At 45.7% G+C, this 14,011-nt stretch overlaps 1 protein-coding gene across 1 annotated transcript in view; it reads left to right on the top strand.

Moving 5' to 3' along the window:
• The window catches only part of LOC125433403 (piezo-type mechanosensitive ion channel component 2-like), an 86,350-nt gene extending 72,907 nt beyond the window's left edge, over positions 1–13,443 (top strand). The window contains exons 41-48 of the mRNA XM_048497906.1: positions 2,466–2,654; positions 4,613–4,705; positions 6,568–6,737; positions 7,242–7,358; positions 9,142–9,221; positions 10,114–10,336; positions 12,511–12,557; positions 13,289–13,443. Of these exons, the coding sequence (XP_048353863.1) occupies positions 2,466–2,654; positions 4,613–4,705; positions 6,568–6,737; positions 7,242–7,358; positions 9,142–9,221; positions 10,114–10,336; positions 12,511–12,557; positions 13,289–13,443 (1,074 nt within the window). The remainder of the gene's footprint in view (positions 1–2,465; positions 2,655–4,612; positions 4,706–6,567; positions 6,738–7,241; positions 7,359–9,141; positions 9,222–10,113; positions 10,337–12,510; positions 12,558–13,288) is intronic.
• Positions 13,444–14,011: the final 568 nt, after the last annotated feature.

Below are 14,011 nucleotides of genomic sequence, written 5' to 3'. Positions count from 1 at the left end.
TCACCCATCCAAGTATGAACCAGAACTGATCCTGCTTAGCTTCTGATGTCTGATGAAGTCAAGCTAGCTTGGATTTATGCTAGTAGCTGTATATTAAATAACCACTGGCAAATTATTTCAGATCTCCCTGCACATAATAAAAATGAATAGGACGTGAGTTTTTTGGCAGCTTCCCGGCAGGGATATTTGTTGCATCCCAAGTGGCGTTTGGTATTTATTAGACATGTTACTTTATAATTGATACATATTAAAGTAGAAAAATACATGTTGGAGAGTAACCCTCAGGTCAAGGGTGTTCGGGCAAGGTATATTATGATGCAGTGGTGTAGCGCCAAGGGGACAGGGGGGCATGATGCACCGGGCGTGCGCCAGTGTGGGGACGTGGGGGTGGTGTTCCGGGGCATGGCAGAGGCACAGGGTGCACTCATGCCCTGGGCACAGTTTCCGGTCGCTATGGCTTTGTTATGATGTATACATTTTTATCTGACCGTTCTTTCAAGGAGTTCAAGGTTGTATGCTTAATTTCCCCTTCCTCATTTTGTCCTCACAAGTATCCTGTGTGGACGGTCAAACAGTTTAAAAAAAAACTGCTCCAAGATCTCCCTGTGAGCTCCATGCCTTAGTTGGGATTACAGCTTCTCTCTCCCAAGTCTGTGTCTGACCTTCTTATAAACTATATTCTGACCTATATTTTCAGAAGTGTATCAAAATGTTCAACAATGAAGGCATCTTCACACTTTACCTTTTTATACAAACATATTTTTAGCTGAATATGAGAACAATATGAACAAAAATGTGGCAGAGGGTTGCATCAGAACAGGTCGAAAAGTTGTCTATAACTTTGTTCTTCTGATCAGTCTTCAGTGAACTTAGCCTAACAGGATTCCCAGGCAATTATAGGCTTTGTCTACCAGTGTTCAAATGATGGGCAGGTGGAAACAGGAGCCGAGGGGATGGGAGAGGCCTGATCATCCTGGGGAGAAATGACTTCATCTACTTACAGGAAATGTTGACCATAAAGTTCCTAAAGGTACCCAGAAGCGACATGGGTAGCTCTAGCAATTGCCAGAAACTCTATGGCAATCTTAGATTCTATTATATGCACCCATCATTGGCTTTCCAGAATAATCAGTCCTGGATTGTACCAGCCACTCACTGATGCATGATGCAACATGTATGATGCATGATATAAAACTGCAAAGATTGTCATGCCCTTGTATAAAGCAGTAGTGCGACCGCACTTGGAGTACTGTGTCCAGTTCTGGTCGCCGCATCTCAAAAAGGATATTGAGGAGATAGAAAAAGTGCAGAGAAGGGCAACAAGGATGATTGAGGGACTGGAGCACCTTCCCTATGAGGAGAGGCTGCAGCGTTTGGGACTCTTTAGTTTGGAGAGGAGGCGGCTGAGGGGGGATATGATTGAAGTCTACAAAATTATGCATGGGGTAGAAAATGTTGACACAGAGAGAAATTTTTCTCTCTTTCTCACAATACTAGAACCAGGGGGCATTCATTGAAAATGCTGGGGGGAAGAATTAGGACTAATAAAAGGAAAACACTTCCTTCATCATAACGTGTAGATTGGTGTTGTTTGAATATGCTGCCACAGGGAGGTGGTGGATGGCCACTAACCTGGATAGCTTTAAAAAGGGGCTTTGACAGTATTTATGGAGGGAGAAGCTCGATTTTATGGCTCACCAATCTTGATCCTCTTTGATCTGAGATTGCAAAATGCTCTTGACAGACCAGGTGATCGGGAGCAACAGCCGCAGAAGGCCATTGCGTTCACATCCTACATGTGAGCTCCCAAAGGCACCTGGTGGGCCACTGCGAGTAGCAGAGAGCTGGACTAGATGGACTTTGGTCTGATCCAGCTGGCTTGTTCTTATGTTCTTATGTTCTTATGTTCTGAAAAATGCCAGAATGCCTCTGCTTAAAGCAATGCTGCTTTCAAAACTTGAGGCGCAGCACAACTTGTGTAGATATTCTTGCAGTGTACCCAAGTGAAACAGGGACTGTGTGTGTCTAGTTCAGTTCTGAGCCCATTCCTCTAGTCAGCAGGCAAATGCATGCAAATTCATCAGATGTCTGGACTGCGAAGAATTCAATTTTTTGCCCCTTAGCGCTGAGTTTAAACCCACCAAGTGCAGAATTTTCTTTCAGAAGTTTGGTTTGACACAGGGCCTTTCCCCACTTACCTTAAGTCCCGCGCTACTCTCCTCAAGTAGTGCGGGGTCCCCAGGCACTCCCCACGACGGGCGGTGATAGCGCAGCTGCCCCAACGCTGGAGAAAACGGCGCCTTTAGATGACCCCGCGCAGAGCGCGGGGTCGTGGGGACGCCTAGGCGCTCGCCAGGGATGCGCATGCTGAGAGCAGCGCGCAGCATAGGGGGGATCACGGAGAGTGGGGAAACGCCCACAGAGTTGTCAGCCATCTTGGTTGTTCTCCATTTTCTGTTTTGCAGAAGTATCCCCAGCCTCCCGGCCAGAAGAAGAAACTGATTGTGAAGTATGGGATGGGGGGTGTCATTATCTTCATGCTGATCTGCATCATATGGTTCCCACTGCTTCTTATGTCATTGTTGAAATCGGTGGCCGGGGTGACCAACCAGCCTCTAGATGTGTCCATTCAAATCACCATCAGTGGCTATGAGGTAAGTTGGGATGCGTGTTGGCTGTGTGCAATGGGGACATCCGGGGCAGCTTGTTCCGGGTGGCGCCATTGTAGTCATGTGGAGAGGCGGGGCCAGGGGGTGTTGAAGGTATTTAGGGGCGGGGCATGTTGGGGCGGGGAGGGCACACACGGGCAGCTCACGCCCCAGGCGCAGTTCCCCCTCTCTTTGTCACTGGCTGTGTGTACATTGTTTGCTGTGTGATGTAATATTTGACTGTTCACATTATCCAAAGCTGCTGGCCTGCTACGATAGGAAGCCAGAGAAACCTCCAAGACACAGGGAACAGGTGGAGATGTGCTGATCTTAATGTGAGTGGCACAGAGCCTGCATAATTTGTTCCTGCTGCAGCCAGAAGGTTTGACAAAATAGGATGCTTCCGTATAGAGATGAATCTCCACATAGCTCTTGTTGCTGCTTTATGTGCTGAGGCATTGGCAGTGGCACTAAAGCATCCACACGGAAATTTTCCTGCACTTCCCTTACCTCATCCTTCTGTGAGTGCCATTTTCCCCATAATCACCAGGGGGCTTTTTCAGACCAAAGACCATTAGAAATGAACCATCAGCTGAGTTACAAACAACACACTCTCTGCTGGTTTTTAGAAGAGGCTACAAGAGTGCGTGGTTTCAGAGAGACTTCTGTTAGTTTGACCTGTGGGCTAGGGTGTGATGGGCTGTTGGTATGATGACAAACTATGTCTATTGTTGGTTTTTTACTTTATTTGCTTGTTCAGTGTGTTTTTATGATTTTGCACATAGGTCCCCTGTTTTCAGGAGACCAAAGCAGGATATACAATTTCAAATTTTGGAGTGTCCAGCCGCTGATTGTGCCCCTCTGTGCTGTTTACATCAGGGTGACCCTCATATTGAGGGGCCCGCTGCTCTCCCTTTTTGGGGAAGGTTTTAAAGGCGGGTTTTTGGACGCCTCTTATTTAACTATTTAACTATTTAATCATTCGATTGTATTAACTGCTGTTTATATGGAGCTTTAGTGAGTTTTATTGTTTATTAACTGGATGGAGCTATGTTATTTGTTTATTGCGTTTTGTATGATTTGCTCCTTTATCTGATATGGTGTGAATTTTATGCTGTACACCGCCCAGAGCCCTTCGGGGATGGGGCGGTATAGAAATCCAATAAATGAATGAATTAATGAATGAATGAATGAATAAATAAATAAACAAACAAAAAGACAGGTGCAGAGATACAACTGACCCACAGTGCAGAGTTTATGGTTGGACAAGCATCAGCACGAAACAGCTGTGAGACAACCTTGTGGCTTCGAACTTAGGCCTTTTCCACACAAATCACCTAAAACATTTGGAAAACGTTTTCAGTCCCACCCTTTGCCATGATGTATGTCCACACTCACTCCCTCAAAATGATTCATGTCCACTGTTCCATATTTCCCCCTTTTTTTTAGTTAGTTGATGAATCGATGCTTCACAGCTTTGTGCTGAGATTCTCTAAACTTTGTTTAATTGATGCTTCAAAGGTTACCCCTCCCGCAAAATAACCCCGCCCACACACAAATGGTGAAAATAAATAGGCAAGGGGTCAGCTCAACAGCAGGATAAAATGGCGCTGAGGAGGAAATTGGGGGATGGCAGAGACGCATGGGAGACGTAGTAAATAAGATCGTGCACCAAGTGAAACTATTTTGAAAATGTTTGAACCAAAGGATCTTTTTTAAAGGAGGTTCATTTAAAACATTTTGAGGTTAGAAATAAAATGTTTTTGAGATTTAAGGGGGGAAAACCAATGCAGAGCTCTATGGAGGAAACGTTTTATTTCCTGCCTCGGGGGAGGGCGGTATACAAATCGAATAATACAATACAATATTAAAAGGTTTGTGCAGAAAGGGCCATAGCATAAAGCATGACATGTTTAATTTGAGATTCACTACTCTACAGGGCTGTCGTTTTTTCTTTCTCCTAGTCCTTATTTACCATGAGTGCTCAGCAACAAAATCTGGTCCCTTTTACTCCGGCAGCATATGACGACCTCACCGCTCAATATGCCCTCCATCCTGTAAGTATCTTCTGAGCACACAGAAGTTCACAAAGCACAAATTGCAAGCAATCCCCCTATGTTGCCAGCACTGGCATCTGTCCCTTTCCCCCTGGAATAAAATGGCAGTCATGTGCTCCGCCATGGATCACTAACCCCCAGATCCATGGAGCAGGTAGAGAAATGATGGGAAAAAGCACTCTGCACATGCAGGCAGTTGCTGAGGAGAAGAACCTCGACTGCTGCAGAATCGCTGCCAGTCTGAGTGGATAGTGCTGTGATGAACCAATGGTTTGATTCATGATAAAGCAGTTTCATATGGGGAAAAAACTAAATAATTCAAACCAAATATGGCCAATGCTTTCCACATCTGGAGCAGTCTGTTGCTATGTGACATTTTCAGGCATCATGTTATTTTTTTATTTTTTTTTACTTTTACAATTTATTCCTTTTTAAAAAATTTTTTTTATTTCCAACCAAAGATTACTAATATATACATCAATAATCAAGCTGTTACAGAACATAAATATATAATAATTTAACAATCCTTACTAAATATAGATTATTATATAATATTAAAACTTTACATATTGTTATTAATTACACAAATATTTACCAAAAAAAAATCCTATTTACTATATCCACTACTATTCGCTATCTATAACAATTCGTAAACCTTCTGTAATACACCAGCATGACAACTATCAGCAGGCTAAGACAAGTTCAATGTCCCCCATATTACACTAAATGAGTAATATCCCCCCCTTTGTTTCCTCCTGTAACATTGGTCATCCAGAAAGTCATTTTTAGCTATTTATCACTTAGAGAACAATTGGTGCCATTCATCCATTTCTTCCTGTATTTATTTTTATACTTAATATAATGTTCAGTATGTAATATAGTGATGTTTGATATCATTTGTTTCCTTAAAGTAGACAAACCAAGGTTCCCATCTTTCTTTGTATTTTTCATAAGGTATTTTCCTTATCCTATGAGCTACCGGATCCATACTGGAGAAATATTGGACCTTTTCCTTTCAGGCATCATTTTAGGACTGATTTACCCGTCACTACCATCACAGCAGAGCCCTAGGTGTTGAGTTCTCACCTGGGGATGGGCTATAGTACAATGAAGACCTGTAGCTCTGAAAGGGCAGGGCTGTGTTGATCTTGAAATGGCCTTACCTGAGCCCACCTCCCTCCCTCCCTCTTGCCTTCCTGTAAATATTATTCACTGGTCAGAACAAAGATCCCAGATTGACATTTTCATTGTCTGTTGTACAGTTAAACTTTCTGCTTGGAATCTGGAGCAGGATAGGACAGGACGTCTTGCGGCGTTCTCTCTCTCTTTCTCTGGCCCCTTCCGCACATGCAGAATAATGCACTTTCAGTCCATTTTCACAATTGTTTGCAAGTGGATTTTGCTATTTTGCACAGCTGCAAAGTGCATTGAAGGTAGATTGAAAGTGCATTATTCTGCATGTGTGGAAGCCCCCCCCCCCCCCACACACATATACACATGACATAACTTTGCGGTACTGGATGAAATTGAATTCAACTGGGCTGAAGGCAGAGGTGGGATCCAACCAGTTCTCACCACTTCTCTAGAAGTGGTTACTAATTTTTTCTGAGGCCGAGAAGGTGTTACTAAAGCAACCTCCCTGCCCAATAGGGACTGGAGGTGCGTGTGTGCGGCAGCGCCACTGTTTGAATCCCACCACCACTGGAACCTGTTATTAAAATTTTTGGATCCCACCACTGGCTGAAGGTGAATCTGAATGGTATCCTAAACAAGCTTGTAGATGCAAAAGAGAGGAGAAACCCAGGCTCTTCTCTATCTTGATGATTTAAAAAAATAATAACGCTCATCTATTTCTTTTGCAGTCTGCCATGCAATTTATAATAAACTACAACCCAGAGGATATTGTGGTTGCTAAAATCAAAGGCAATGCCAGTCTGCTGTGGAACATCAGTCCAGCAAGTCGGAAAGCCATGATCGCTGAACTTTCCAGTTCTCCTGCTATCTATGTCAACTTCCACTGGACGCTTCTCAGGTTAAAGTAGCAATATGCATGTATTTGCATGAAATCCTGAACAGCAGTTCCGTCAAGTGGTCAGGCATTTCCCCCTTTCCAGTCCTCTCCCTCTTTTCTAGGATAATTTGTGAAATACCTTTCTAGAGGGAGCCCTGCGTGGCTGACCTTGGACATCTGTTCCTTCTGTAGTGGTATACAATATACCTTGCACTGGATGAAGAATCTCTCTTCCCAACTCCCTACCTCAAATATTAATTATGTGTTGTAATGTTAGTGGTTAGAGTGGTAGGCTAGAATCTGGGAGACCGAGGTTTGAATCTCCAATTCTATCTTGCAAACCCGCTGGGTGATCTTGGGCTAACCATTTATTCCCAGTCTAATCTACTTACGGGGTTGTTTTGAAGACGAAACGGAGGAAGGTAAAATGCTGCGGCAAGCCACTTTCGGTCCTGGTTGTGAGAAAAGAAGGGTGCAAATAAGTCAATGTTTTGAACTGTTGCTTGTCTTTCTTTCATAAATCAGGAATGTCTCCCTCGTGAAAAACATCGAAGCTTCTGGCATACGCACCGTGCGCTATGAAGATAAAGAAATACGAGAAAAAATAGTCCACATGCTCTGCGGGAACAGGACAGAACCAGTGTCAGTGTCTTATTGTTCCTCCCGCTGCTTTTTTTTGCGGGGTGTCCTTATGGACCTGCCCTTGTAGACTGTTCAGGAGCTTTCTATTGATGCAGAACACTGGGGGTTGCCTTTGATGGGGAGAGGGACAAGTCGCAGAACGGATGCCTTGAATGCAAAAGTTCCCAGGCTTCATTATTAACAACTCCAGTCAGAAACAGGGAAAGACCAAAGCCAGTGCATCCATTCAGCATGCCTGGGTGATTGACTAGGGAGCCAGAGGTAAAGGGACACCCAAACTGACCTTGTCCTCATCCTGCCCGCCCAAAGCATTGGGGTCTGCCATGGCAAGCAGAATACCCAGGAGCATTCCTGACTGCATTGGGCAGCCCTCAGCAGGGGCGTACTGCCCAGGAGGACATATGGGGTCAAATGTCCCTGGGCTGCGGCCATTTAGTCATGTGGGGGGCGGAAATTTGCTCCCCACACCCCTCCTCCTTCCCCTCAGGTCCATACACTGACTTCAAGACCTGGTGCAAAAAAAGTTGTTTGGTCGTGGTGGGAGACGGCAACTGCCCACACGGGGGCGGGGCACGGAAAAAAGATTTTGTACCGGACTACATTTTCCCTAGATACGCCTCTGACTCTCAGCAAACTTGCTCCTTGGGTAGGAGGGCAGAAACCTTTTTGCTTTCCACTCTACCCATGTTCGGAAGTGTGGCACCATGGCAAGGGACATTCCTGGCACCAGAGAGGACAACATGAATAGGGACTGCTTCCCCATGGTATTGGGGGAGTGGAGAGCAGTGGCAGCAGCTTCCTTGTGGTTTGTCGGGGACCTGAGAAGTCATTTGCCTAAAGCAGCAGTGGTGTAGTGGCTAAGAGCAGTGGCTAAGAGCAGGTGCATTCTGATCTGGAGGAACCGGGTTTGATTCCCAGCTCTGCCGCTTGAGTTGTGGAGGGTTATCTGGGGAATTCAGATTAGCCTGTACACTCCCACACACGCCAGCTGGGTGACCTTGGGCTAGTCACAGCTTTTCGGAGCTCTCTCAGCCCCACCCTCCTCACAGGGTGTTTGTTGTGAGGGGGGAAGGGCAAGGAGATTGTAAGCCCTTTTGAGTCTCCTACAGGAGCGAAAGGGGAGATACAAATCCAAACTCTTCTTCTTCTTCTTAAGGCCAAGAAGAAAGCTCCAGCTGGCGTGCCGGACTCTAATCAGCCTTGAAAACATGGGGCTGCCCTTATACTGAAGTTTAGCAAGTACAGCATTGATTACTGTTATTGGAAGCAGCTCTCCGGAGTGTCAGGCTGAGGTGTTTCACACTGCTTACTGCATCATCCTTTTGGTTGAAGATGACGGGAATTGAAGATGGGACAGATGCTCTACTACTGAGTCACAACCCTTCCCCACAAAATGTGTTAGTTTACCATAAACAAGTGGACGGCTAATCTCAGCCTCTTTCAACTGTACCAGATTGCTGAGAGGATGAAATACAATGTGTTCCACCTTTCGGCCTCTGGAGAAAGGGCTGGCTTGGATATACATGTGAAAAGTAAACACAGTTTAATGTTGATTGCACAGTCTAGCACAGGGGTCTGCAACCTGCGGCTCTCCAGATGTTCATAGACTACAAATCCTATCAGTCCCTGCCAGCATGGCCAATTGGCCATGCTGGCAGGGGCTGATGGGAATTGTAGTCCATGAACATCTGGAGAGCCGCAGGTTGCAGACCCCTGGTCTAGTATAAGGAGAGGTATAATTCCCTAAAATTTGGATTTCTCTGTCTCATCCCCCACCCCCCAGTCTACTTCCAGGTGTCTTTCCAAAATACCTGAGGGCTACCAGTGCTACAGATGCTAAAATTGCACATCGGCTAAAAGTGGGTAAGTCTGTGCAACGAGATGAAAAACAAAAACCTGCCAACTTTGGGATGAGATAAAAAAGGGAAGCTCAGGTCGCAGGTTCATCTGATGCACATTGTCACTGGGCCCATTTCAAGCCGGCTTCCAGCCTGGCCATGGAATGGAGATGCTCTGGTCGCCCTCATAGAACATCTCTGGAGAAGCTGGATCAGCGTGGGTCAGCGCTGCTGATATTATTAGATCTGACAGCACTGTTGATTACCACATTTTGGCTCAGCGCCTTGATGGTCCTGGAATATGTGGGACAGTGTTCTAGCGGCTGTGCTCATTTCTCTGGGGCCAGGGGCAGAACGTGGTTCTAGGGGAGAGAACCTCACCACAAAACCCATTGCTGTGTGGTGTCCTGTAAGGGGTGGTCCTCTCCCAGATGTTGTACCTCCTTGCCCAGCTGGTTCACAGTTTCAGGTTGGGTTGTCTCAGTATACAGATGACACCCAGCTGTATCTGTTTATGGGTGCCTGGCCTGATATTTTGGCCAGTTGTCAGGAGACTGTGGTGAAGTAGTTTGAAACAGAGATGGCTGAAATTAAACCCAGTGAAGATGGAGCCCTGTGGCTGGGAGGGAAATGGCCTCCTCTCAACTTTTGATGAGGTGCAGTTAACACCGTTCTTGATAGTGAGGAGTTCGGAAGTCTTACTTAATGCCTTATTATCTGTGGAGGCTCGAGTTGCAAATGTGGCCAAACTGGCATTTTACCCTCTCCACCAGGCCAGCTAACTGGCCCACTACATGTTACACCCCAACCTAGCTCAGGGCCATCATGTCCAACCCCTTGCCATGCAGGAACACATGAGATGCAGCGGAAAGCAAATGCATATCCACCATAACTGTGATTTGCATTGCTTAAAACAGACTATTCCAGCAAAGACGAAGACAAGATGGCTTTCTACAGAAATATCTGCATAAAACTTCAGCGGCTGCCTGCCAACAGCTCTTCAAGCCATGCCCCTGAGTGGTGGATCGTTCAGGAAGAGAGACCCAACTGTTTGGGTAACGGGTGCAGCAAAAATATGGAGCTCTATATCTTCAGTGATAAAGTCAGCCCTTCCAGCCTGGGGTTCCTGGCAGCTCACGGGTAAGGGTGCCACCCTGACATACAAATCATCTGAGGATTTGCTTTGATTCTGTAGTGTCCGCATGATGCAGCCCATCCTTGCAAAGATTCCTTCCGTAGCCGGCGAAAGCAGAGCCGAGTCTCTGCACAGCAAAGTTGCGCAGTCTGGCTGCTTGAGGAATAAATTAACACTGAGACTTGTGACTCAGAAAAGAAGTAGAAGTCCCATCTGCCTGGTCTTCATGTGCTGTCCCACTTTGGGACTGTGCATGTGTAACCCAACTACTACTTCTACTACTACTACTTTTATTATTATTATTATTATTATTATTATTATTATTATTATTATTATTATTATTATTATTATTATTATTATTACTACTACTACTACTACTACTACTACTACTACTACATTTGTATACCGCCCTGCCCCCGAAACTTAGAGTTTAAGAGGGATATTATCATTAATGGAAAAGGAGTTCAAGTCTCTGACAGTGTGATCCCACCTTGTGACCCTTGCCATTCACCAGACTTACAACAAAAGAAACTTTCAATCTGTTCTCTGTTTCATAAACAATAATGTGCAGTACAACAATGAAATATGGCAAACCAATGCAGAAACAATAGTCAACATGTAATAGTTCTGGCCTGTTGTGCAAAACAGACTAGCAGGGTCTCCGTCCTTTGCAATTCTCTCTAGCTGTGTCCCGTGGCACTGTTGATGGACTTGCAGCTTTGCTGTCCTTTGCTGAGCCCTCTCTCCTGATTGTCGAGCCTTCAAGGGTAGCCCTGAAATATGCAAATATAGTTGATAACAACTGAACTCTGTGCGCTCCAGTTACTGGCCTCTAACAGATCTGAAGGAATCATTTATATAGCACCCATTGTAACATTTTATAACAGGAAACCAAAATACAAACTAAAAGTCAATCTATATAAATACAATATCCCCTTCTCAACATTTAATACAACATTTTCATACCTAAAATATGCTAATATAGTTCATAACAACTGAACTCTGTGAAGTGGGTTGGCTCCAGTTACAGGCCTCTAACAGATCTGAGGGAATGGAGCCTTTTCTTCCTTATATGGAAAATCTGAGCTCTTTAGCCCCCCCTATTGGACCCTGGGTTACACATGCACAGGCCTGCTACCGATAAATCTGACAAGCTTTCTGCAGCACTGAGTTCTCTTCCCCTCCATACCAGGCAGAGCTGGCCTTTCCCACCCAAATGGTCATATGATAGGGAGGGTGGGGGAGCAATCAGCCCTCGGTTCTTCTTCTGCCGTTGCAGAGAAAGGACATCTCTATCCAGTTTACAATTTGGTAAGTAAAATTTTTTTAAAAAAATGTTTCTTGTCTGCCTTTCCAAGAGCCATCATGGATGGTAAAGGGTTTGACGGATGGGTCACCACGAGTCAGTCGCTATTTGATGTCACATTATCCATTCAAACAATTATCCATTCAAACAAGAAGATAGGCAACCATTACTTCAAGTGGCAGCTCATTTCATAAGGATGGGGCCACCGCAGAAAACATTCTTGCTCTGCCAGGGGCCACACTGTCCATTTAAGTTACAGGGAAATTTTCCAGTGGGCCACTGTTCGGCCAGGAGCAAACATAAACAAGTTTTGCAACTATACCAGAGTGTATTGTCGAAGGCTTTCACGGTCGGAATCACTGGGGTGCTGTGTGGTTTCCGGGCTGTATGGCCGTGTTCTAGCAGCATTCTCTCCTGACGTTTTGCCTGCATCTGTGGCAGGCATCTTCAGAGGATCTGATGGTAGGAATGGAAAGCAAGTGGAGTATATATACTGTGAGGTCAAAAGGTGAGGCCATCTGAATAGAGTAGCCTGGCATGTGAGTCACAGAGAAGTCTGTAGCATGGGAATATTGACCTTGCTATCTTCATTGTTACTCCCATAGTATATATACTCCATAGTTACCTCATAGTATATATACTCCACTTGCTTTCCATTCCTACCATCAGATCCTCTGAAGATGCCAGCCACAGATGCAGGTGAAATGTCAGGAGAGAATGCTGCTAGAACACGGCTATACAGCCCGGAAACCACACAGCACCCTATACCAGGGTATAGGCCTGGAGCTTCTTCAATGAAACTCTTCACTAGAAATGGTAAAGGGTGTTAGTTCCCCAGTTGTCCTTTTCCATACTGCTGTCTGTCTTTAGCAGGGAGCAGTTGATGAGCGGATACTGCTGGCTTATCCCTTCCAAGCTGAGTGAGCCCCTTCAGGCGTGGCTCGTACCACCATGGGGGCCATTCAGCTCGGTTTGTCCCAGGGCAATTGGCACTTCCCAGTAAAGTCATGGGTCACACCTTCTTTGAGCAGGGAAAAGAGAGCAGCCTTTCTTGTGAAGGTGCTCAGGTCCATCTGAGCTCCTATGAAGCATGGTGGACATTCAAGAAAAAGAAGAGTTGGATTTATATCTCCCTTTCTCTCCTATAGGAGACTCAAAGGGACTTACAAACTCCCTTCCCCCCTCACAACAAACACCCTGTGAGGTGGGTGGGGCTGAGAGAGCTCTGAGAAGCTGTGACTATCCCAAGGTAACCCAGCTGGCATGTGTGGGAGTGCGCAGGCTAATCTGAATTCCCCAGATAAGCCTCCACAGCTCAGGTCGGAGGGTCCCTGCAGCCCTCCAGAGTGACACTGGAAGACAAAGTCAGTGGAGGGGGCCAACTGAGGGCGGCTGGGGGGGCGGGGAAGTTGGGGCCAATTGCATGCTAGCATGCGAACGGTCTCCAAAACCTCGTGTGTGCGGAAAGGGCCTTACTAAGGCTGACCAAAAGACACAGCTAGCTTGGTGGCCTGTCCTGCACTTTTCAAGACAAATACTTAAGTCCCGGCGTGTTGACTTGTCCCGAGGACTCTCGTCCTTTGGCTTTTTCACCCAAATAACACTCTGCACACAGTCTTCTTAACTGGTCTTCTCTCTCTGTCCTCTCCAGCATCGTGGGTCTCTACATGTCCCATGTCTCCAGTCATCGTGGAGTTCATCCTGTTTTTCAAACGGACCTCGCGCTACCATCCTGCCTTGGAAGAGATGCCCAAAGTGGATCGTATCTCTGAAAGTCCTGCACCCATGACCCTCCCAAAGTGGTAGGCAGCTTGGAGCCGGGAAATATGAAGCTGTTTGCCATGTTTATTCCTTCCTTTTATCTGATCTCCCAAACCCACACAGTGGACATGAGCACCCGTGCCGAACAGTAAAGCGGGGTTGTAGGGTAGGGGGTCAATGTATCACCCCAGAAGAGGCACTTTGGGGGACAGAGTTGCAATGCACTGGGCAGAGATTGTAATTCAGGTGCTGCATGTAGGACAAGCTCATTCCATGTACATTCTGAGTAATTTATTTGGTGCCAGAAATGTGGAGTCTGATCCAGTTAGGTGTTACAAATGTGTGCCATTGACTGGCATAAAATATAGTAAGAGAAAATACTTGTTTTCTTTTTCATGTTGTGCCAGACATTTTTTAAAATAGCTGGCAGAATTGGCTACTTGCTTTGGGAAATAAGTAAATGGTTACCAGGAAAACCATAGGTGGGTGTCACTGCATCCACAGGTACTACATTGGGGATCACTGATGCAGGATGTGGTAGGACATCTTGAGACCCTAAAAGGTCCCAAGTTCCTTACCATAAGGGCTGATCAATTGACATGTTGCAGCTGAT

Source organism: Sphaerodactylus townsendi, linkage group LG05 (assembly GCF_021028975.2).
Source record: "Sphaerodactylus townsendi isolate TG3544 linkage group LG05, MPM_Stown_v2.3, whole genome shotgun sequence".
In the NCBI taxonomy this organism is placed as follows: domain Eukaryota; kingdom Metazoa; phylum Chordata; class Lepidosauria; order Squamata; family Sphaerodactylidae; genus Sphaerodactylus; species Sphaerodactylus townsendi.
This window is presented reverse-complemented; position numbering and strand designations above follow the sequence as displayed.